Consider the following 24389-nt stretch of genomic DNA (forward strand, 5'->3'; position numbering starts at 1 on the left):
TTAGGAGAGCACCGCTCTAGGGCAGGGGGAATCAATCAGCGCCCCGCGAGCCAAATCCGGACCGCCGGATACTTTTGAACCGACCCCGGAATCTTTTTATTTACTTATTATTGTCGTTGATGTTATTTTTTATTATTTTCTCTGGAGTCTGGATCTTGACTCTACCTTGACCGAGAAATTTGGACCTTAGCAAAAATCTAAGTGACTACCCCAGCTCTAGGGTGGTACCCAGGGCCCCGCTGTGCCAGGCGCTGCTCAGAAACAGGGTGAGACAGGCCCTGCCCGGAGACTTTCCGGTCGAAATAGACAACAGGCGGGGTTATCACCCCATTGTGCGGATCGGGAGCCAAGACACAGAGAGACGAATTGGTTTTCCCAAGGAAGGTGGTAGCAAGGCCAGGGATTGAATCCCACTCTGCCGCGTCCCAGTCCCCATCCTTCCTTTCGCTCCTCCGCCTCCCTCTCTTCCCCCAAGAGCCGCAGAGCGCTCAGCATAGTCAGTGTGGTGACGGAGAGGGAGAATGACCTTTGGAGGTCGGGCAAGGGGAGGAAAGACCTGCAGTTCGGCAGCGAATACAGCCGGGAGCTGCAGAGGAGAAGGCTCTTGCACCAGATGGCGAGAAAAGGCGGTTGAGGAATGGGGCGGGAACAGAAATGGGTATGGACAGGAGAGGGACAGAGATGGCCATGGGGCCAGAGTCTTCCTGGGGATCAGTGTGTCGGAACCGGGACTGACTGCCCCGGAGAAGGTGATTTAGTTGGAACCTGCTGAAAGAAGAACTCTGGGTTTCTTTTGGCGTTTCAGTTTCCCTGTTACATCGAGACTGTGAATTTGTTTCTCTTCACCGCCCTGCAGCCCGGGGCGGGGTTCGGACCTGGCCAGCCCCGGCCCGGGCATTTTTCATCTGCACTTTGTATCTCGAATGAAACTAAACAGAACCCCCCGGTTGTGGGGGGGCGCCCGGGGGCGGCGGGGAGGAGAGCGTTCTGGCACTCCTTCCCCCAGCCCAGCGCAGAGCTCTGCTGGGTGGCACGGGTGAATACTTCCTTCTGTTCTCTTTTGATATAAAGCAGCCCATTGGATGTGCGGGGAATCGGTTGAAAGTTGGGACTTTCCCGGGGAAACCCCGGGGCTCCCTGTGCCTCCCCACCCAGGTAACCGCCAAGCTCCTGCCCCGGGACGCTACACACCGTCTGCTCCTCTCTCCAAGTGACCTCCACCTCCCCGCCCCGTCCACCCTGTCTCTGTTGAAGGCCTCTTCCCCCCCGCCACTGCTCTGAGCCCTTCTCTGTGGCTCCCCCCCACTGCTGAGGTATCAGCGTGGGGGACTCAGGCCTGGGAATCCAGGCCGGCTGGGCTGGGCTGTTTGCCTCACTGTTTGCTTTGGCTTACGGCCCTTCCCTGATTTCCCCAGCTGTGGAAGGGGGGTGATGAGACTGCCCCGCCATTGCGAGCGCTGGCGGGGGGGAGCGGTGGTGGTATTTGCACTGGGCTGGGCGTGATGGCTTTCCGAGCTAGCAGATGCTTGGACGTGTTCTGGAAAGGCCCAGGAGCATGCTCAGGGCAGGTCTATGCTGCAGCCATGGGGTGCAGGGGGAGCGGGATGGGGAGCCACAGGAGTGTGAGGGAGCAGGAGGATGCGGCGGGCAGGGCTGCGTAGGGCCACAGAGGGGAGGGCTCCTAGAGTTTAGACTCATGTAGCTTTTAAGTCCAGAAGGGCCTGTTAGATCATCTCCAACCCCTTGCAGAGCTCAGGAGAGGAGCTGAGTGCGGGGAAGTTGGACAAACACAGGAACCCTCTGAACCCACCTGCCGGGGAGTCAGCACCCTGCTGATCGCCATTCACGTCAGCAAGGCCCGGCCTGGTTCCTGGGACATTTGTTCAATGGAGCAGGTTGGGGCCGGCGGGGGCTGAGCAGTGACTGCCGGGGGCGTGGGGGCGCACCATCTACAAATGGCCGAGGGGCAGAAAGAGCAAGGAGGGAGCAGCTTTGTCTGGGGTAAGGCTGTGAGCAATGGGGTGGTGTTGAGAGAGCTCCAGATTTGCGGTCTCGCCCCCCAGCAAGGACGGGCACTGGGGCCATTAGGAGGGTGGGAAGAATTCTGGAGCCAAGGACAAATCGGCCAGGCAAACTGGGAAGCCAGGGAAGGGTCAGGTGGCTGCGCCCAAGGTGGCCAGCGTGTGGCGCTGTTTCAGTGCAACATCCTGGGTAGTGAAGGAATTAGCAGGCGCAGTCCAGACCCGGCAAATGTCCCTAGCGCTCCAGTCTGCACAGCTGCTGGGTGACTGCTGTTTGCCTGCCCATCCCCGTGGTCTCCGGGTGGGCCCCGGGCCTCAGTGCAGAGCCCGTCCCCGTGGTCTCTGGGAGGGCCTCAGTACCAGTGCTCATCCGTGTCCTGCAGGGCATTCCCACTCGGATCTCATCTCCGGCATTACAAGTCCCTTCCCCATGGGCCGCCGCCGCCCAGCACTAGGTGGGGTTGGGCTTTCAGCCGGGTTGGTGACAACTCACTCCCCCACCTAATGCAGTCTCCCCTGGCACCGCTGGCCAGCAGCTGTCGCATGGGTGGGCGAGCGGCAGAGCGAAGCTTCTCTGTTACCCCATCGGCCTGGTGCAGGCGTGCAGGGCTGTGGCACTGACCGGGGGGGCGCTAGTCCTTGGGGCAAACAAGCCCTGTCTTAGCTCACCCCCTCCACGCTTGGCCTGGGCCACCCCGTCCGCCTGCTGGGCTCAGAGCGGTTCAAGGTGGGCCTGACCACAGCTGGCTTTCCTCCCCCACCCCGCAGCTCAGCACCAGACTGAATTAAACACCTTGAAAGAGGCCGTGTCCTTCCTGGAGTCACCTCCTCCAGCCGGGGGGGAGGGGTTAGAGCTTCAGAGGGAGCCCCCTGTGCCCCTCATCCCTCCGGCATGGGGCAGCGGGTGCTGGACAGCTTCCCAAGAGAGGGGAGGGCTGGCGGAGTCTGTGTCTCTGCTTCCTGCCACCAGGAAGCCTGAAACTGCTAAACTAATTAAAGATTTTCAGCAGCAGGATTAATCCTGGGAGGGAGGGGGGGTGGCGAGCCCAGGTAGTCGGGAGGATATTGGATTTCTGAAAGGCGAGTCAGCACTCTTCAGGGCTGTTATCTTCCCGAGGCTCCAGGGGTCAGGAGGTGGGAAACAGAGGTGCCTGCAATCTCTCTCTCACACACACCCTGTGCATTGCTCCTCTCTCTCCTTCTGTGTCTCTTCCTCCCTCCTGCTTCTCCATGCATCTCCCCCCACACACACACCATGCATCTTCTCTCTCTTGTGTGGTCTCTAGCCGTGTTTTGTAACCAGCGAGAGAGAGAGAGAGAGAGAGAGAAATCCCCCTGGCTAACAACCCGGGAATGGTGAAGTCCAGAGCTCCTAATGCAGAACATGTGGCAGGCTGCCTGAGGCGGAGCAGAGGAGGTGAAAGTGAACATTGTGTGGAGAGCATCCGCCTAACGGCCCCTCCCCCGGGCCCCCTCCCCAGCCCACTCCCACCCCTCTCTGGGCTGGGTCAGCCTGGGGCTCGCACGCCCCAGCCGAGGGGGGTTGGGCTCTGCCAGGCAGCGGCTCAGGGTGGGAGCTTACCGCCCCCTAGGCACATGCAGGGACGAGGTGCCTCCCTCCTACCCCAACTCCCTCCGGGCATTGGAGCCGGGGGGGCAGTGCACTAGGCCAAGGGGGCTGCATTCTGGTGCACCCCCGCCCTCCATTTGGAAAAGCCCCAGAGCAGGGGTGGAGGGCAGAGGCTGCAGTCTCTCTCTTGGCCAAGTGAGCATCCCCTGTTCACCCGTCATACGTCAGCAGCAGCTGAGCCCGTCAGATATTGCAGGTCCCCATGCCTAGCACAGAGCTGTGTGCTCCAGCCCCTCTGCCTTTTGGGGGCCAGCGGTGCAGGGGGAGTCGCCTCCTGCCTCCCCTCTGTCTGCTCAGCAGCTGCTCAGGCCTGTGCCTAGTCGTTAAGAGGCTTTGATAACCCAGAGCAAGTGTGGTCTTGTTACAACCAGAGAGGAGCCCGCGCAGAAGCTGGCTGGAGCTGTGTGCGCGCATCGGTGACTGTGTCTCTCTGGAGCCGTGTGCGCGTCTCTCGGGGTGCGAGTGGGCCCATGTGTGTGCGTGTGTTTGTGTGCAGCGTGTGTTGCCCTGGGTGTGTCCGGGTGACTCGGTGTCCTTGGGACTGGGGGGCGCAGGCTGTGCGTGGCATGACGTTGCATCGCCCTGGCCACGGCCTGCCCTGCTTTATCCCGGTGTCGAGCTGGAGTAACTGCCCCGAACCCGACGGACGGAGCCGCTCTTGATTAACGGACACACGGCTCTGGCCCCATCCCAGTCCCTGACTGGTTTTCAGTCTCTCCACGTTTCACTTGAATTAAAAGGGAAAGCAGCATGTGCGGGGAGGGAGGGGGGGATTGGTACCCCGGGGGCTGTTCTGGAAAGTCGTCTGTGCGCTTCCTGCCTGCCTCTCCTCCAGCAGCTCCCAGCTCCGGGCACATTAGCAGCTGCAGGAGAGACTAGACCGGTCTTTCTAGTGCATATTTTGCTGCTCCACGTTGCCCCTTGGTGTAACTCGACACCGCTCTGTGCAGGGCTGGCGGCAGAGCTGCCTGCATTTCCCTGCCAGCCAGGAGACCCAAGGATGGGGAGGGAGGGGAAGAGATGGGGACTGAGTAACTGACAGGTTTGAATTCTCCTTCCCTGCCTTGGTGATAAGTTGTCACGCTAATGCAGGCAATGGGAACAGTGTGTGTGTGTGTGTTGGGAGGACACAGGCAGACAGGGAGAGGGACAGTCGCACAGGCTAAGGGTGGGGAGCAGACAGACACACATGGGAGAGGCACCGGCAGACACACAACGATACAGACACACACACACACACACACACACACACACGTAAGGATACAGAGGAAGAGAGACGGAGACACACGTACAAACGCAGAGGCGGGCGCACAACCCAGGAGAGGCTGGTAGCCACACAATAACACCGACTCACAATCGCACCAAGAACGAGCGACACAATCCGGGAGAGACATGCACACACACACACTAGCGCCCGCACATCCGCACCAACACAAAAGAGAGGGCGAAAACCACAACCCAGCAGCACACCCACAGGCAGGGGGAGCCCTAATGCGGAGCTCAGAGCCTGGCTGACTTCCCCTGGGGCTCTGGTAGATCCCGAGTGAGCCGGACAAACGGACACGAGCCAGAGGAAGCCAAGAAAGAGCGAGATGGGGCTGGGGCCGGAGTGACGAGTGGTCAGGAGGGGAATCACCCTGGAAAAACACTGGAAATGTCAGCACGTGGGCTGCAGCTGGTGCCGCCGGGACAGGCCGAGGGCCTGTGTACATCCGTGCTTCCATCCAGGCTGATGGAAAGCCGTCCGTGTGCAGAACGCTGCCCAAGCAGTGACCTTGGGAGGGTGGGGGAGAAACGGGGGGAGAAGGAGGCGCCGTCACCCCTCACTCGGTGGCCAGAGGGAGCCTGTCAGTTCTCTCCGGCACATTTGGGTGGAGAGGGGGAGCGAGCGGCTTAGACAAACAGACAGTTGCAGACAGATGGGTAGGCGTGAATGCCTGTGCTGCTATCTGTACCCGCGCTCTCTCTCTCTCTCTCACACACGCGCACACAGGCTGAATAACCCTGTGGGAGCCTGTGTTTAAGATGCCAGAGTGGAGCACGATTCAGCAAAGGGCCCTGCTGGGCTCTGTGCTGCTGCTGCTGCTTGCATAAGCCTCCCCAGGGCCTGCCATGCGGGGGGTGGGGGTGGGCGAGAGCCGCTGCCCCTTTGCGCCCCAGACGCCGTCGCTGCCGCCCCTCCCCCCGCGGGAAGGGCATTTCTGGGCCCGTTCACCTGTCGCTGGAACAAACCCCCGTCACCACCAAGTTCCCCTGCCTCTCCCTTGCCCCCAGCGCGGGACCCTGCGTTCCCCCTCGGCTCACGCCCCCGGGTCTGTGTCCTGCTCTGTCACAGATGGGAGCTCCCTCGCCTGCCAGCCCATCGGCCTGGAAAACGGAGCCAGCCCGCCAGCCGAGTGGTTCCAGCGCGCCCAGGGCTCCGGGCTGTGCCAGCCCAACAGCGAGGCGGACGGCGGCGAGAGGAACTTCAAAGTGAATCTGCACTGCAAGCACTCGCGGCCAAGGTAATGGCTCCAGGGCGCAGGGCAGCCTCGTGTTCTCTGCGGGGGGGGGGGCGAGCAGCCCCGTGGTATCTGGAGGGGATGGGGGCAATCCTGTATTATCTATAGGGGATGGGAGCAGCCCCGTGGTATCTGGAGGGGATGTGGGGAGCGCCATGTTATCTATAGGGGATGGGAGCAGCCCCGTGGTATCTATAGGGGATGGGAGCAGCCCCGTGGTATCTGTAGGGGATGGGGGCAATCTTGTATTATCTATAGGGGATGGGAGCAGCCCCCGTGGTATCTACAGGGGATGGGAGCAGCCCCATGGTATCTGGAGGGGATGGGGGCAATCCTGTATTATCTATAGGGGATGGGAGCAGCCCCCTGGTATCTGTAGGGGATGTGGGGAGCGCCATGTTATCTATAGGGGATGGGGCAGTCCCGTGTTATCTATAGGGGATGGGAGCAGCCCTGCGGTATCTGTAGGGGATGTGGGGAGCACCGTGTTATCTATAGGGAACAGGAGCAGCCCCGTGTTATGTACCGGGGATGGGGCAACCCTGTGTTATCTATAGGGGGTGGGGGAGCAGCCCAGGTTTTCTATAGAGGATGGGGGGAAGCCCTATGTAATCTATAGGAGATGGGGTAGCCCCATGTTATCTCTAGAGGATGAGGGGCAGCCCCATGTTATCTATAGGGGGTGGGGGAGCAGCTCTGTGTTTCATTTTTCCCAGCGCACTGGAGGCCGGGGCCATCAGAAATTGGGCCTGCGGCTCTGATTCACGCCCCCTAGGTTGGCCTGTTCTGGGGCAGCCATGCGGGGGGGTCGTGCTGCCTGTCTCTCCCCTGAGCCGGCGTGCTGCAGAGGGGCTGTGCCCAGGGCTGAATGGGGCCTTTGTGTTTCTCCCCCCACCCCCAGCAGCTGAATCCGGGCTGGGCCTGCCAGCGCTGCCCCCCCTGGAGCACCTGCCTTTGCCCCGGGGCGAGCGTCTCACTCTCCGCTGCAGCTGGCCTGGGGTGGGCGGTGAGCGAAGGGAGTGGCAGCACCTGGGCACTTCGCCGTAGCCTGGCACTCCGGACTGAGGATGAGTGAACTGACTGGGGCTGTGAGGGGCCAGGTCTGCAAACCCTCATCAGCCTGGGTTTGGAGCCAGCTCCGTTCATCAGAGCGCCCAGCTTGGAGGGGACGAATGGTCGGCTCGGGTAGGGTGACCAGATGTCCTGATTTTATAGGGACAGTCCCGATTTTGGGGTCTTTTTCTTATATAGGCTCCTATTACCCCCCACCCCCTGTCCCAATTTTTCACACTTGCTCTCTGCGCCCGTGCGGGGGGAGAGACAGGGCCCAATGTCCGAAGCTTCCCCACCGCCCGGCACCGCGTCCTCTGTCCGTGGCAGTTCTGCCCCAGGGAGGCTGGTCAGTAGCATTAACTCAGAGGGGAAATTGAGGCACGGGGCAGTGACGCGACTGGCCCAAGGTCCGAACTCGGGTCCCCTGGTGTCCCCGTTCCCCCCTGCTGCAGCCGCTGGCTCGCCCCGCCTCTCCTCCCGCCCCGCACAGAACGACAGCGCCGCTGCGTTTGATCCCTGCTGGCGCTGGTGCTTTTCCATGGGATCCTGACCCTTCTCACTCCACATCTGGCCAAGCGTTGCCTGGAAACGGCAGCCCTAAGCACCGGGTGTTCTCAGGGGGAGGGGGCGGGAGAGGAAGGGGAGCCAGGGCCCCTGCCGGTGTGTGAAAGGCAGGCCCCAGAAGCCAGGATCCCGAGCCGAGCCGTGGGGCGGGCGACGCTGACAAAAGGAGGGACACGTGGTGGGGCTGACATGCCCGCGCTGGGGCAGGCGGGGCGGAGACGGGGGCCTTCTGTCCCGGCCCGCAGAGGGTGCTGGATGGCGCAGCGCCCGGCCAGGCTCACGGCAGTGCCCAGCAGGGCCTGCCAAAAAGCTGAGGTCACTTCCTGCTGCAGCAACTTTCCATGAGCGGCGCCGGGGCGGAGGGGCTTCAGGGGTGGAAGGGATTCGGAGCAGGGCAGGAGCCGTTGAAAACCACAGGGAGGGGGCAGTAAGGTGGGGGGGGGAGGAACGCTAAACAGGGAGCGAGAAGGAGGGGGGCAAAGGGGGACGAGGCCTGGCGGGAGGGGGCAGAAGTTGACCCTCGGGCGTCCTAGCCTCCTGTGGAGCTCCAGCGTGCGGGGAAGGATGCTGAGTGCCCTCCCATCCCCACCCCTCCCTGATTTACCTTGCACCTCTGTGGCACCAACCCCTCCCCCTCTCCTGCTGCCTTGCAAATGGGTTTTGTTTGGTGCTGCTGGCAGGGCGGGGGGGCAGGGGAAGACTCCTGCCCCATGGGGAGGTTGCGGGGGGAGCCAGCAGCTCCTCGTTATTTAGCCTGTTTAAAGCAACAAGGCCGGAACAGCTGGGCCCAGTCTGAGAGCAGCCTGTGTCCCTGCTGGGTCCCACCCCAGCCCCCCTGCCGCAGCCCCGGCGCGGGGGGTGTTTGCTGCCTGTTTAACAGTGCTGGCGTTCACGCCCCACTGGGCCAAACGGGGGAGCCTCCCGCTTCCCTAGGTGCTATCGGTCCTGGCAGCATGCGGCGCCGGAGGAGCGGCTCACCGCAGGCCTGGTCGCACACCTAAAACGCAGGGCGACCGGGCTGCGAAAAATCCCCCGCCCGGTGAGACGGAGCGCGGTGGCCCTGATGGGGCTGGGCGGGCAGAAGGGATCGTCCGTTCACCTAGCGACTGCCTCTCGGGGGGGGGTGGATTGACCACAGTGATGGGAGAACCCCGAAGCGTCTGCGTACAGCTCTTCCGGGAACGGGGTCAACCCCCAGGAAGAGCTTGGCCCTGTCAGGGGGCTGGGTTCCTGCCATCCAGAGGGGCCAAGTGATGGGTGTGGGGGGTGGAGATTTGCTCGGTGCTGGGGGTGAGCGTCCATCCAGGTGGGGGACATTACACGGGGGTCTCTCTCCTCGCCTCGGGCTGCGGACGAGGGTCCCCAGCCTGACCGCCAGGTGCCAGACCCCAGCCCTCTCTGCTCTGGAAGGATGAATGAAGCCATGTTCCCTGAACAGCCCCTCGCTGCCTGTGGGGCTCGGGGGAGATGGGGCCTGGGGCATCTCCGCTCCGGGCCCATCCATCCATCCTCGGGAAACACTGGGAACAAAGAACTTTTCTTTCTCTCGTCCCCTTCCTTCCTTCCTTGCAGACCCAGGACGGGGGGGAGGGGACGACCAGGCTGTAATGGATCCATTTCCAAACCGTAGTGCCAGGTGCTTGCTTCTCCAGGCGACTGGGTGGAAGGAAAGGGCTGGCTGGCCGGGCACAAAGGGGAATACAAAGGGGCTTTCTCTCAGGCCACAAGGAGCGCAGGTTGCAAACTTTAAGCAGTAGGTGGGAGTAGCTCTGCCGAGGGGAAGGGGAGGGGGCAGTGGGGAAGGAATCCAGGAGTGCACAGGCTTAGCTGGTTAATATGCATCCACACTTGGAGGAGGATCCGTAGCTCACAGGGGACACCTAGCGGTGGTACGTCCGCAAAGCCCTTTCCCTCGGTGTGGGCTGCTTGGCACTCGCCGCCTGGTGCAAAGGGACCAGGAGGCTGAAGGAGCAGGCTGGAAAATGTGCAGAAGGTCCAGGGACTGTGGAGCAGGTGCACAAAGCCCAGGGGCAGCATCCCTGCCCATGGGACAGGCTGCAAAGCCCAGGGCAGATCCCCAGCCTAAGGGCAGGTGTGCAAGGCCCAGAGCAGATCCCCAGCCCGTAGCTCAGGCGTGCAAGGCCCAGGCAGATCTGTAGCTCAGGTGTGCGAGGCCCAGCTCGTAGATCAGGCATGCGAGGCCCAGCCCGTAACTCAGGCGTGCGAGGCCCGAGGCAGATCCCCAGCCCATAGCTCAGACGTGCAAGGCCCAGGCAGATCTGTAGCTCAGGCGTGCGAGGCCCGAGGCAGATCCCCAGCCCGTAGCTCAGACGTGCAAGGCCCAGGCAGATCTGTAGCTCAGGCGTGCGAGGCCTGAGGCAGATCCCCAGCCCGTAGCTCAGACGTGCAAGGTCCAGGCAGATTTGTAGCTCAGGCGTGCGAGGCCCGAGGCAGATCCCCAGCCCGTAGCTCAGGTGTGTGAGATCCAGCCTGTAGCTCAGGCGTGCAAAGCCTGAGGCACATCTCCAGTCCGTAGCTCAGGTGTGCAAAGCCCAAGGCACATCTCCAGTCTGTAGCTCAGGTGTGCAAAGCCCAAGGCACATCCCCAGCCCGTAGCTCAGGTGTGTGAGATCCAGCCTGTAGCTCAGGTGTGCAAAGCCCGAGGCAGATCCCCAGCCTGTAGCTCAGGTGTGCAAAGCCCGAGGCAGATCCCCAGCCCATAGCTCAGGCGTGCGAGGCCTGAGGCAGATCCCCAGCCCATAGCTCAGGCGTGCGAGGCCCGAGGCAGATCCCCAGCCCGTAGCTCAGGCGTGCGAGGCCCGAGGCAGATCCCCAGCCCGTAGCTCAGGCGTGCAAGGCCCGAGGCAGATCCCCAGCCCGTAGCTCAGGCGTGCGAGGCCCGAGGCAGATCCCCAGCCCGTAGCTCAGGCGTGCGAGGCCTGAGGCAGATCCCCAGCCCGTAGCTCAGGCGTGCACAGCCCAGGGCAGATCCCCTGCCTGTAGCTCAGGCGTGTGAGGCCCAGCCTGTAGCTCAGGCGTGCGAGGCCTGAGGCAGATCCCCAGCCCGTAGCTCAGGTGTGCAAAGCCCGAGGGAGATCCCCAGCCCATAGCTCAGGCGTGCGAGGCCCAGCCCATAGCTCAGGCGTGCGAGGCCCAGCCCATAGCTCAGGCGTGCGAGGCCAGGCACAGGTCTGGTGCATTACCTGTTTGAAAGGAGCAGACGGAGCTCCAAATCCCATGCTCCTGTGTTGGTTTTACCCTGCTCGATCGCAGCAGAAGGGCACGTCCCCCTTGGGGGCCAGGCAGGGGTCAGCCTGCGTCGAACGAAAGGGTTAGCGAGATGCCTCGGTGCTAGAGCTTTGGGCCAAATCCAGCCCATGCCATAGGCGCATGCAAGCCAGGCTGGTTTCCACAGGAGCGGCCCCTGCTGTGGAATTCTTACCGTGGCCCCGATACCACGGTGATGGGCACATTCGAAATCTACAGGCCGTGCCAGCCGGGGGTGAGTTCGCCGTCCAGAGTCAGCGCCAGCCCAGGGTGAGGGAGGGGAGTCGGGTGCGGACACAGGGCTGGGCGCTCAGCTGAATCTAAGCTCCAGGCTGTGCAGGGAAGGCCCCGCTCTCCGGGCTAAACGCCTCTTCTCTTCCCTTTGCAGAGAACTCAAGTGTAACAGCCGGAGCAGCAAGGCCGAGGGTAAGTGCCATTCCTGGGGCCTTTCACCAGGCCCGGGCCCTGCAAGGGGGGCTGTGGGGCAGCCGCAGGACTGGCTGGGGGGCAATTTGGGTATCGGCGGCCTCACCCCTGTGAACAATTCCCAGCAGCTCCCGTTCCCCTGCCCCTGCGGGTGGGCTCTCCCTAGAGGGGCTTTCAGTGCTGACCCCGTAACGAGGCTGTGAGTAAGGGGGCCCCAGGGATTCCTGGGAAGCTGCCCTAGAGAGGGGTAGGGGTCCGGCCCTGGCAGGCTTCCGCTGGGGGGGGGCGGGAGGGATTTTGCTAGCGGGCATCGGCTGTGGCTTCTGTGTCAGGCAGGGATGGGGGTATCACAGCATTGTGCTTGTGATGGGCTGTGGCTTAGTAGCAGGAGAAGCTTTCCAGCTCTCAGGGGGTTCAGCTCTGGAGCAGGGTCCTTAGGGCGCTTGTGGAAGCCCCGGTTTTGAAGGTTTTTAAGAACAGGGTGGACAAACACCGGCAGGGACAGTCTAGGTGTACCGGGTCCATCCCTTCCAGCCATCCGCAGGAGGCATCGCTGTACCGTGCTTTATGGAGCATTCACCCCTCCCCTGGAAGCCCGCAGGGTGCCAAGCTAGCTGGCCCAGTGCTGCCCAGTGCTCTGCATTAAGAGCCTGACTTTGCTTCTGTGCCCGTTTCAGGTCCATGCATCGGCTTCCCCGACACCCATGTCAGCAACTGTTCCACCAAGAGGCATCCGGGGGAGGAGGAGTTCAGGATGCGCGTGAAGCCCCCAGGCCCAGTGGTGACGTCTGGTGCCATCCGCAGCTCACCTGACTACGTCCGCGAGCCCAAGTTCTACCAGGCAGGCCATCCTGGGCAGAGGCCGGCAGCGTGCCCGGCAGAGAAGGCCTTATCCTGTAGCGTGCTGAGCTTCCCTGAGGGTTCCTGCCCGGCGCTGGGCCGGGAGCACCAGTCCAGCTCGCTGCTCCATGGGGACCCGGCTGACAGGTGCCAGAGCCTCCACACCCTTGGTCCCACCAAGGGAGAGGACTTCTCCTCGGCCAACGCTCTGGGCTGCGCCAGCGACCCCCGGATCCTGGTGGGGTGCCTGGATGAGACAGCCACCCACGACCGCGCCCCCAAGACCTTCTCCAATGCGACGTTGGCCTCCGGCCGCTGCAACGTCGACAACATTGTCTTGCTGCTGAAGAGCAAGTGTGGCAACGGGCGAATCAACCTCCACCCGGTGGTGCAGCTGATCGACATCATGAAGGACCTCAACCGGCTCTCCGAGGACCTGAAGAACAGCGGCGTCCACCTGGACTGCGGCAGCCTGCGGCTCAACAGCCACCCAGCCCTCAGCGAGGAGAGCCGGACGCCGGCCAGCACCGGGGACCGAGATCTCCAGTACAGCTTCTTCTCCTCGGCCACGCTGGCCAACAGCATTCGCAGCCCGGAGGAGAGGGTGGCACAGTGCAACGCCAAACCCGAGCCGCCCAGGCAGACTCACCCTGCCCCCTCTGAGGAGGAGATGGAGGGGGGCAGGGAAAGTCCCCAGGCACCAGGATGCCAGAGCAGCGCTGCCTTGGCCTCGAAGCCACCCGGCAACCCGGATGAAGCCAGCTGCTCCGAGCCAGACCCCACGGATTACTCGGAGCTGGCTGACGCAGATATACTGAGTGAACTGGCCTCGCTGGGCTGTCCAGGGGCCCAGCTGCTGGGGTCTCAGTCTCTGGAGCCCCAGCCCCAGTTGCTATCAGCCCAGGAGCTCGATTCCCAGTCCCAGTTACTAGATTCTCAGTCTCTCGAGTCCCAGCCTCGGCTCCTAGACGCCCAGACTCTGGAGCCCCTGCCCGAGTCCCTGGAGCTGCAGAGTCTAGAGCCGCTGCCAGAGTCGCTGGGGCTCCAGTCTCTAGAGCCCTTGTCCGAGTCTCTGGAGCTCCAGTCTCTAGAGCCCTTGTCGGAGTCTCTGGAGCTCCAGTCCCTGGAGCCGCTGTCTGAGCCTCTGGGACTCCAGTCCCTGGATCCTCTGCCCGAATCACTGGACCCCCAGCTCTTAGACTCCCAAGCCCAACTGCTCGACCCCGAGGCCCAGTTACTGGACAGTCCGTCCCTAGGCCCCCTGCCCAAGTTGCTGGAGCCGCAGCCCCAGCTCATGGCAGCCGAGCCCCTGGGGTCCCATGCGCTCCAGCCCCGCCTCGGTAGCTGCCGGCTGGGCGAGGTGATGAAGCGGGGCTCCTGCGCGGGGCGGGGCGTGGGGCGGGGCGGGGACGACCACCGGAAATACGCGCTGCGCAGAACAGACAAACCAAAGATGCTCGGTCGCCGGCGGCGGGCGGGGCGGGGCCGGAGGGCGGAGGTCTCTGCCGAGAGCCGAGTCCTTCCCCTGGCCATGCCAGCAGAGGTAGCGCCGGGGCCGGCCGAGCCCAGCGTCTCCATCCTGCTGGCAGCTCCCGCCCCGGAGGCGGACGACGTCCAGAAGGCAGCCCTGCAGGCCAAGAAGGGCAAGTGCCGCGGGGTGCGCAAGATGGTGGTGAAGATGGCCAAGATCCCCGTCTCCTTGGGGAGGAGGAACAAGACCACCTACAAGGTCTCCTCCCTCAGCAGCAACCTGAGCGTGGAGGGCAAGGAGCTGACGGCCCGCTCCTCCATGGAGCCCACCCCGCTGCTGAAGATGAAGAACAACGGCCGCAATGTGGTGGTGGTCTTCCCCCCGGGGGAGATGCCCATCATCCTGAAGCGCAAACGGGGGCGGCCCCCCAAAAACCTGCTGCTGGGGCCGGGCAAGCCCAAGGAGCCCACCCCGGAGGTGAAGAAGAGGAGGAGGAGGAAGCAGAAGCTGGCCTCGCCCCAGCCCTCCTACGTCGCCGACACCAACGACAGCAAGGCCGACTACTCGGATGTGCTGGCCAAGCTGGCTTTCCTGAACCGGCAGAGCCAGTGCTCAGGGCGCTGCTCCCCACCGCGCTGCTGGACCCCCAGTGAGCCCGAGTCCATCCACCAGGCCCCCGACACGCAGAGCATCTCCCACTTCCTGCACAGGGTGCAGGGCTTCCGCCGGCGCGGGGGCAAGGCGGGCGGCTTTGGGGGCCGGGGAGGGGGCCATGCCGCCCGCTCGTCCCGCTGTTCCTTCAGCGACTTCTTCGAGGGCATCGGGAAGAAGAAGAAGGCCCCCGCGGCCGGGCACGCTGACCCCGTCCACCCGCGCAAGAGGGGCCGGCCAGAGCCGGATTCCCTGGGGAAACCCAAGCGGAAGAGGCGGGCCCGCAAGAACGGGGTGCTCTTTCCAGAGCAGAACCCCAGCCAGAACTTCAGCGACGGCACCTCGGAGTGGGCCGGGGACAAGGGGAGCCCGTGGGCGCCCCACCACAGCCACCTCTCCAGCCAGGCTAGCAGGAACTGCAGCTACCAAGGGGCAGAGTCCCGGGCATTCCACGCCTCGGCGCTGGAGTCCAGCTCTTCCAGCCGGGCCGGCTTCTTCACCGGGAGTAACCCGTCCTCCCAGGCGGAGGTCAGCCAGGAGAGGCACAACCTCTTCACCGGCTACTTCCGCTCCCTGCTGGACTCGGACGACTCCTCGGACCTGCTGGACTTTGCCCTGTCAGCCTCGCGGTCCGAGTCCCGGAAGTCCTCGGCCACCTACACGGCCCCGCCCAACACCATGCCCAGCCAGCGGAGCCTGGCCTCCTACGCTGGCAGGAGCGCCAAAGTCACGCCCGCCGTCGCCGCCGCCACCACCGAGACACCCTTCCACGCAGCCATGGCAAGCCGGCAGTCCTTCTCCCACAGCCGGGCTGCCGGCTACGGGGTCTCCCAGGCCGCCTCGGATTGCCGCGGGGCCGACGCTTTCCAGAAGCTGGTGCCGCCCTCAGCCGTCTCCAGGTCACCCACCGCTCACCCCACCGCCACCGCCAGCTATGCCCAGTACGGCAGCTACGGCTCGGGGCAGAGCGTGACGCCCTCCAGCGTGTTCCAGCCGGGAAAGCAGTACCCCACTGCCCAAGACTGTCCCAACAACAAAGACTGCAGCTTCGCCTACGGCAGTGGGAACAGCCTCCCTTCGTCCCCCAGCAGCGCCCACAGCGCCGGCTACGCCCAGCAGACAGTGGGGCCCAGCTTGCCGCTCAGCAAGGCCTCCTTCTTCACCAGCTCCGAGCCGGGCCAGTTCTCCGGCTCCTCGCACACGCCCCTAAGGTGCGACAGCCGGGCCAGCACCGTGTCCCCCGGCGGCTACATGGTCCCCAAAGGTTCCGCTGCTTTCCAGCCCTCGTCCGAGAACTGCCGACAGTTCCCCAGCGCTGCCCAGTGGACTTTCCGACAAGGCTACGGGGGGCTGGACTGGAGCTCCGAGGCCTTCAGCCAGCTCTATAACCCGGGCTTCGAGTGCCACATCAACGAACCCAACGTCATCCTGGACATCTCCAACTACACCCCCCAGAAGGCCAAGCAGCAGACGGTCTCGGAGACCTTCTCGGAGTCCTCCTCCGATAGCACCCAGTTCAACCAGCCGACCGGGTACAGGCGGGCCAACAGCGAAGCCTCGTCCAGCGAAGGCCAGTCCAGCCTGTCCAGCCTGGAGAAGCTCATGATGGACTGGAACGAGGCCTCCTCGGCCCCGGGTTACAACTGGAATCAGAGCGTCCTGTTCCAAAGCAGCTCCAAGCCCGGGCGGGGCAGGCGGAAGAAGGTGGACATGTTCGACGCCTCCCATCTGAACTTCTCCTCCTCTTCCTCCTCCTCCTCGGTGTATCCCTCCAAGAGGAGCACGGGGCCCAGGCAACCGCGGGGCTCCCGAGGGGCCTGCGCCTCCAAGAAGGAGCGGGGCACAGGGAAGGCCAAGTTCCCCACCAAAGCCCAACAGGTCAACGCGCTGTTTCAAGAGAGCACGGACTTGGGGCTGGATTATTACAGCGGCGACAGCAGCATGTCCCCGCTCCCCTCCCAGTCCCGGGGCTTCGGGCTCGGCGAGCGAGAGCCGGGCGAATACGCTGGGCCCTACTCCATGAACCCCTCCACCCCTTCCGACGGGACCTTCCTCCAAGGCTTTCAGAGCGATTCCCCCGGCCTGGGCCAGACGGACTTGGAGAGCAAACACTTCCCCGCCCTGCCGCACCAGCTGGCCGCCCCGGCCCAGCAGACTGTGTTCGAAGCCAGCTTGCAGAAAGCCTTCTCGCCCAACTGCTCCCCGACCCTGGCCTTCAAGGAGGACCTGCGGCCGAGCGACATCCGCAAGCTGCCGGCCTGCGAATCACTCAAGCACAGCATGCCGGGGAGCGGCCTGCCCCACCCTGCGCACATGGCCTGCCGAGACCTCCCCATGCCTCAGCCCCTCTACGACTCCCCCAGCTGCAAAAACCCCACCTACTGGTACTCGCCCAACTCCAGCACCCGGAGCCCCCCCTACGAGAACAAACCTGGGGCCGGCCTGCTGGTGGACTTCATGGGGAGGGCTGACGCCTCCTGCCTCAACCTCCACCTGAGCAACCCCAACCCCTCCAAGGGCGAGAAGGAGCCCCTCGAGATGGCCAGGGCTCACCACCGGGGGGCGTACGCTTGCCCCTTGATGAATGACTTGAATATCTCCCCAGTACCGAGAGACTCTATGCTGCAGCTGCAGGACAACTACAGGTACCCGAGCTTCCCGCCCCAAGGGCATCCCATCATGGCCGCGGCCCAGAAGAGCGGGTTTTTGGGTCCAATGGTAGAGCAACACCCCGAGGACACTTTTACAGTCACCTCATTGTAGTGTCATCTAAAGTGCCAACCGGACAACGAGGTTTTGTTACAGGGTAGGTTCTGGGGGGGGCTCGGGGGGAGGGGAGGCCTCTAACACCCAGGGACGCAGGCCTGGGCCGCCACGTTGGGAGGGCGTGGTTACTCTTGGAGGATAAAGCGGGAGGGGGCAAGGATCGAGGGAAGGAATGGAGGGGGAAGCCCCCCGGGACAAGGGGGGGCAATGAATTGAGTTCAGCTCGGGCTGGGGAACGGATCCCCCAGCAAGGCTCAGGTGACAGGCTCGGGGTCCCGCGAGAATGCCCGGAGGGGAACCGGTGCTTCTCGCGTGTTCACGTTTCTGCCCACACGCGTGCGCAGGGGCTCTCACGTCCCCCAGTCGGGGAGGTGACACCCTGATGGTAGCGTCTCGGTGCGTCTAGCTGCAGTACGTAGAGGGGACCTGTCCCTGGAGGGTCAGGGTGCAGGGGTATATCCAGCATGACGGTGCCATAGAGGTTTCAGAACATAACTGGCTGCTTCTTGGGCTGGTCTCAGCTTTCTGTAACTGGGACCTGGGCATCCTGCCCCCCTGGATTTGCCCCAGGAGCCCCAGGACACCCTTCCAGCTGCGGTGGTGGTATCTTCCGTGGGAAATCCTGAGCCCCAACCTTGAAGCCAGGGTGCTGTCAGGAGCCAGATATCCTCGCTGGCCGATGGCTACCAGATTCCAGTTCAGCCACACTCGATAGCTTGGGCTGCGAGGAGGGACTGTGGGTTTGTTTGCAGTGTGTGATAACTGTCCGGTCCCTCCGGGCTCTGTCGAGTAGGTCTGAGGATCCTGTGCGGGCTGCAGCAGGGAGGAGAGCCCTGCCCCACTTTGCACCTGCTCCCGCTACGTCTCCAGACACAGGATTTGCCTAAGCATCCCAAGCACTGGTCCAAGCTTAAGCCCAGGCCCAGGGTTTCCATGGCACCAAGCCACTGAGGGCTTAGAGAGCTCCCTATTCCCCCCACCTCCCCCAGGGCTATTTGATTCCTTTCCCAGCGAGTCCGTTTGCACCCAGACTGTGCTCCATGCCCTATTCGCAATAGAGATCAGCCAGCCTCTCACTTCCTGACGGCTGCAGGGGCAGGAGGGCTTTGCTTCCCGTGCAGAGCATTGCAAGAGGGCTGAGGGGCATTGATGGGGATGGTTTGTCATTACATCAGCCAGAGGCAGGACATGGGAGATTATTGACCAGTAGGTGGAATCCAGACTATATAGACTTGATGGGCAGAGCCCAGGAGGGCAAAGGGTATGGCCCAGGTTGGTGCAAAAGGCCCATTGGCTTCAATTGCTCTTCACGGGTATAAACTAACTGAGGGTAAGATTTGGACGGTGTGTGGGCTGGGATCTCCCCTCTCAGGGGAGTGAGATGGTTTGGAACAGGGAGACGCCTCCTCTCTCCCCACACACATGCAGGTATAAATCAGGAGTAACTCCACTGAAGCCAGGGGAAAGCCAGAGGGAGACGGGAAGGTCTGTCTTTGTGGGTCCCGGGAGAGCTGGCTCTGCCACAGACACCCTGGATAGCCTTGGGCATGTCACTTAGCTCCCATTTAGCGCATGAATAAGGCCTGGATCTCCCGAAATGCCCAGCGCTTAGCGTGCCGCCTGGAGCCAGATTTTCCAAAGAGTTCTGAGCTTGTTTGCAAAACAGGCCACTTATTTCACTGCCCCAGTCTCTCGGGGCATAAAACGGGGCTGTTCGTCTTTCATTTCTCCCACCCCGTGAGCCTGATTCTCCTTTACACTCTGGCCTCTTTATGCTGCTCCAAAAAAGCAAGTCACGTTCCCATGGACTTTACGGCCTCTTTACGCTCCCAATGCCTTGTGAAGGGCCCTTAGTGTAAACAAGAATCGGGCCCGTTGTCTGGATTGCTATTAAAACTGGAAGCTCTTTGGAGCAGGGCCTGTGTCTCACCACGTGTATGTACAGCACCAAGCACAGTGGGGTCTGATCTCTACTGAGCCATCTAGGGGTGACCGTAATCTCCCCGGGGATAGGCTGGGTTTCTCCTGTCCTTTTCTCACCCCACTCTTCTGTCTCTCTCTTTTTCAGAGCTAATTTAGCCAGCACTTTTTCTGGAACACTTTTCAAGTTCTGTATTTAACTGAGATCGAGACCTGTTTGTTTGTTTGCTTTTCTAAAAAAAAAAAAAGAGAAAAAAGAAAAAAAAAAGAAAGAAAGAAATAAAGTGGAGAAGAGGAAGAGAGAAGCCCCCTGGTTTTTTTTAAAAATAAGAACTTGCTCCGTCTCTGAACAACGTGGCTGTGATTTTTGGACCAAGCCGTGTTGTCGTGTCCCCTCGCACACACACCTCCTGCTCCACAGCCTCTAGCAGAAAGACAATCGGACAGCAGCCGCCTCCTTCCCGCGCCCGCCTGCATGCGTGTGAGCCGACAGAGGGAAGGCAGCGGAACACAACTCGGGATGGCGACGGGAGGGGCTGGGGTGGGGGCTGGGATTTTTTGTTGGTTGCTTTGATTGGTTTTTCTACAAAAATAAATGAGATCTGTGAACTCGACGGAAAAACTTACGGCTGCCGACCGAGGACTTGGCTACGTCCCCTCTTCCGCCACGTTTGCCGTTTTGGAGGGTTTCGTTTATTTTTTGTTCCCCAGTGTGTTTGTTTTTGGGGGTATTTTTGTTGCTTGATTTTTTTTTTTTTTTGGAGAGCCAAATATATATATATTAAAAACTCCACCAGTGGATCCCGGAGACACACCTATTGCCTGGTAAGTAACTGAGCAGGACCTCCCCTCCCCTGCCCCCCAGACCCGCTTCCGGGAGTTGATGGCTGTGGGTGTTAGGGGTCGTCCCCTTCCCTGATGAATCTTGCGGGGCTGGAGTCAGCCACTCTGTGCCGTTGTCAGGGCTGGCTCAGGTTGGCGATTGCTGCAGAGGGCTCCGTGGATGGGGCAGCTAAGCTGTGGGCGGGAAGGGGAAGGCCTCTGCGTCCCGCAGCCAGGGTGGATCAGGGGAAGGCTGTCGGTTGAGTTACTCGGTGAGTTTAGTAGTGGAAGAATAAAGCTGTGCCCTGGAGGAAGGGCCCCCGCAGACTCCGGCGTGGTGTTGGTCCTTCCTGGGCTGGGGGACAAGCCAGACACCCCATGGGGCGGCCGAGGGGGTCCCAGCACCACAGCCCGCCGAGATCAGTGGACAGACTCCTGGGGTTGGGCAGGAGCCCCAGTGCAGTGAGGACGCTGCCGCTAGGGTGATCAGAGGTCCCAATTTTATAGGGACAGTTCCGATTTTTGGGTCTTTTTCTTATATAGGCTCCTATTACCCCCCCCGTCCCGATTTTTCACACTTGCTGTCTGGTCACCCGAGCTGCCGCCCACGCGCTCCCCAGGTCTGTGTTCGTGTCTCACTCATGGAACTAGGAGCTAGATTCTCCCCTCGCTCGCGCTTGTGGGCGTCCCGGCAGCTGGGCGTGTCTGAGACCGGATCTGAACTGCCCTGCATTCCTCTTGCTCTGCTCTGTCTCCTTCCCCCCAGCTCTCCTCTCCCATCGCCCCCTCCCGGCTAGTGCCCCCTCAGCCGCCGTGGGGCTGATGAGACGGACGATCCTAGCACACCTGCCCGGATTTCAGCGTGGTCTGACTGGGCCGTGTTTGGGGAGGTCGAGCAGCCTTCGCCCCCAGCGGGGCACGTGAAATGTTCCCAGTCCCTGTTCATGGTGAGGCTGGTAGAGGCACGGACGTAAAGGGCTGGGTTCAGGCTCCCTCGCCCTCTGTGCAGGGGTGGGGTGAGAGGGGGCAAGGAGCCCTTCCAGCTCCCCCCCGTGCAGCGGGCAGTCCTCAGCCCGGATCTGACACTCCTGGGGGGGGGCTTACAGCGGCTGGCCCGATGCCAGGTTAACAACACTCTCCCCGTGATGCTGTCCTGGGGGTGGAGTTTTGGGGAGGCGGATCTGTGAACTGGGGCTGGATGATGCGGTGAATGGCAGCACCTGCAGTGGTACCATCGGTGCTGATGGGAGGGCAGGCGACTCTCACCAGGGCCATAAACTGGTCACTCCGGGGCTGTGGGAGGGATTCTCCCCCATCACCCCTACTTGGCCAGGTGCCCTGTGGGTCTGGGTGCTGGGAGGCCCTGTCTGAAGCATCGGTCACTGACTGCTGCTGTTGGCGGATCCTGTGCCCTGAGGCCTCCGCTCGCGTGGGCTGTTCGGTGGAGGAGGCCGCTGGGTTTGGGATTTGTGCCTAAATCAGGGGTCAATGGGAAGGGCTGTAACACACCGTCCCCATGCCTCCTGGGCTCTACAGCTCAGCCTGCGTTTGACTGGCAACCACCTACTGCGGGGACCACCCGTGTCGCTGGGCTCGGGTCTCCGCTCACCCCCCCCACCCCCTGGCCCTGCACTGATTTCAGCAGGATCGCTCCTGATTTACACCCGTGTCTGCGTCCCATCCAGCTCCCACTGCTGTCAACAGGAGTCTTTGCGTTGGCTCCTTTGGGAGCCGGATCAGGCTGCCGGGGAGGGGAGACTCAGGTTCTGCTTCACCCCCTCGGCAGGCTGCCCCCGCTAGGCAAAGGGGCAGCCGTCAGCTCCATGCGGCTGGAGTCGCTGCCTGTAGAAGTGGGTGTGAAAAATGGGACACGTGCTGATATGGGGTTGTGCACGCCTGTTTGGGTGTCGGCGTGTGCACACGCATGTTGGGGTGCGGGGGAGAGAGACAGGTTAGCGGGCGGGTGTCCATATTTGCGTGTCCCTTTGTGCATATACATGTCTGTGTGTGCGCATGGCCGTGGGTGGGGTGGGGCGTGTCTGAATGCCTGTCTCTGTGTAGGACTCTAGATCAGTGCTTCTCAGCCTCTCTGTGCTAGGAGCTGGCCCCAAGCCCTTCCCAGCTAGCAGTATAGGAAGGGTAGGTTGGCTGCCAGCCCAGGAGCCCATCCGTGCCCCCCAGGGTAAGAACCCATGACTCGGATCCTCTGTCAGAGCCCGCTGCCTTGGGTTCCCTACGTTCAGCCTGATTAATCCTTCCAGGTGTGTGCAATAGACCCCTCCATTCCCATCCCAGCTCTCTGCCTGGGAAGCCACTGGCTGTTCCCTGCCCCTCGCCCTGCCGGGCGGGACCCCTGAACCCTGCCGAAGGAGTCCCCCTGGGTGCTGAGTCCCAGCCCTTAGTCAGGGTGCAGTTAGAGCCGTCAGTGGCTGGGTAATTGGGTGCTAATTGTGTGCCAGGTTTGTTTCTCGCTTGCTCGGTGAGTTTCAGTAAGGGGCTCTCCCTCAACAATGGAACGATGTTGAATTAACAGGCCAGAACTGCCTTAGGAGTGGCACAATCAGGGCTCAGGTGAGGCCTTTCACGCTCAGCTTCTCTGTAGGCACCTAATGAAATGGGTCGACTTCCAGCAGTGTTCAGCATCCACTGAGAATCCCCCATCTGCCCCACTGAGAACAATGGGGAGTTCCCCACACACACATCCCTCCCCCCCCCCCCGAGGATGGTGGGAGCTGCTGGGCACTGAGCTCTTGTTATTACAGTCACACCGAGAGGCCCCAGCTGCGATCCAGGCCCCGTTGTGCCAGGCGCTGTACATTCCCCCAGTGAGAGACGGGCCCAGCCTCGAAGCACTCACAATCTCAATGGACATGGTAGACAAAGGGGGACGGGGGACAGAGGAGAAGTGATGTACCCAAGACAGAGCAGAGATTAGACTCCCGGTTCTGACTCGCAGCCCAGTGCCTTATCCTCTGGCCTGTGCTGCCTGGCCAGCTGGTGTGAAAATCTGCACTGAGCTCTCCTGAGCCTCCAGCCTCTCATGCCCATGGGCGGATCCTGCAAGGCGCTGAGTGCCTGAGAAATCCCCAAGGCCTCTCCAGGGCAGGACGGAGCCAGCGTTCCCATTGCCCTGGCTGTACCTGCTGTCGAGAAGCAGGAGCCCTCGGTCTCTGGGGCTGGAGGATTCGAAGCTGTGGGGCCTGTGGGAGAGTGACAGCCAGGCCTGCAGTACTGGCACCATCTTTAGCTCCCGGGGGGTGGGGGGCACCTCCTCACCATTGCCTTTGGGAGCACCGTGGCCCGTGCCCACAGCAGGCAGGCGTGTGCCCCTGTTTCCAAGCCAGCCCTTTCCAGGGGAAGGAGACTGACCCTGGGCTGGGGGGCAGCGCAGAGGGAGGGGTTTCTGCAGGGCGGGGAGCTGGCGGCGTGTTCGGGAGGGCGCTTCAGGCAGCGGGGCGAGCCTCAGGTTAATGCCCCGTCCTGCAGAGCAAACTCCCGCTGCTTTCATGCCCACCAGCCCCTCGGTGGGCACCGCTCAGCAGAGCTCCCCTGGGGGCGGTGGAGGCCTCCGGAGCCGGGGGAGCTGCGCCGAGTTCCTCCAGCAGAGGATCTGGCCCTGCGGGGCCTGCCCTACAATAGGTGATTAGCTAAGCCGAGCCCAGCTCAGCTGCCGTATCTATGACAACTGATCTTGGCTCAGGCCTGAGCGCTCCTTGTCCCCCTTCCTCGGCGGCCTAATGGGCTCCAGAGGCCGACCCCAAGGGCGAAGCCGGCGCATTCCTCCACGTTCTCATGCCTCTGGATCCTCCTGCTCGCTGGTCTCCTGCCCTTCAAAGCTGGGCCCTCCAGGCTCCCAGGCAGCTTGCTTTGCTTTGTCCAGCTCGGCACGACTGCCTGATGGCACGGGGCCAATGGGAGTAACCCAGCTGATGTCAGTGGAGTCACTCTGGATTTACATCAGCGTAACCCAGAGCGGAATCTGGCCTTTGGAGCGTTTCTTGTATCCGTTAACACAATGGATGCAGCGCAGGTCTGGTTCCTACATTGGGCCCCCTACTCTGCGGTGAGTGGCCAAGCAGCCGTACCCATTCCCTCCCACCCCCACCGTACGTGTCTGGTCCTCAAAGGCACCCAGGAAAGGTGCCACGGTGACAACTGGGTGCTGCACGTGCACCCAGGTCCCCGCTGTGAGCGCAGCTCCAGAGAAGATGCATCTCAGAAAGACGTCTGCTGCGCGGCAGGGAAATCTTTGCCCTTCTCCCCATGTGCTCTGGGCCAGGCCTGGCTCCCTTCTGGCTTAAACAGGTTCTGCTGCTCTAGATGCTAAAATGCCTCTGAACTTCAGAAACCTGCCAAAACACACACACACACACACCCCGCAGTTTGAAACAAGCCGGGTTCCATCTGGAGCGCCTCATGGGTGTCAAACCAAAACCGGACCCTTGGTCTACCTAGTG

The 24389-nt window shown here is 62.3% G+C and overlaps 1 protein-coding gene across 4 annotated transcripts in view; it reads left to right on the top strand.

The window, feature by feature from the left end:
- The window catches only part of AHDC1 (AT-hook DNA binding motif containing 1), a 108951-nt gene that overhangs the window by 82485 nt on the left and 2077 nt on the right, over nt 1–24389 (top strand). For 3 of the 4 annotated variants that reach the window (XM_044997915.1, XM_044997914.1, XM_044997916.1), the window contains 4 exons: nt 5987–6155; nt 11425–11462; nt 12140–17230; nt 19259–19935. In XM_044997915.1, coding sequence (XP_044853850.1) covers nt 5987–6155; nt 11425–11462; nt 12140–17187 — 5255 coding nt within the window. In that variant the 3' untranslated portion in view covers nt 17188–17230; nt 19259–19935. Of the gene's footprint in view, nt 1–5986; nt 6156–8026; nt 8085–11424; nt 11463–12139; nt 17231–19258; nt 19936–24389 lie in introns of those variants that run through there. The other variant, XM_044997917.1, reaches the window with a different exon arrangement.

Source organism: Mauremys mutica, chromosome 23, assembly GCF_020497125.1.
Source record: "Mauremys mutica isolate MM-2020 ecotype Southern chromosome 23, ASM2049712v1, whole genome shotgun sequence".
Classification (NCBI taxonomy): domain Eukaryota; kingdom Metazoa; phylum Chordata; order Testudines; family Geoemydidae; genus Mauremys; species Mauremys mutica.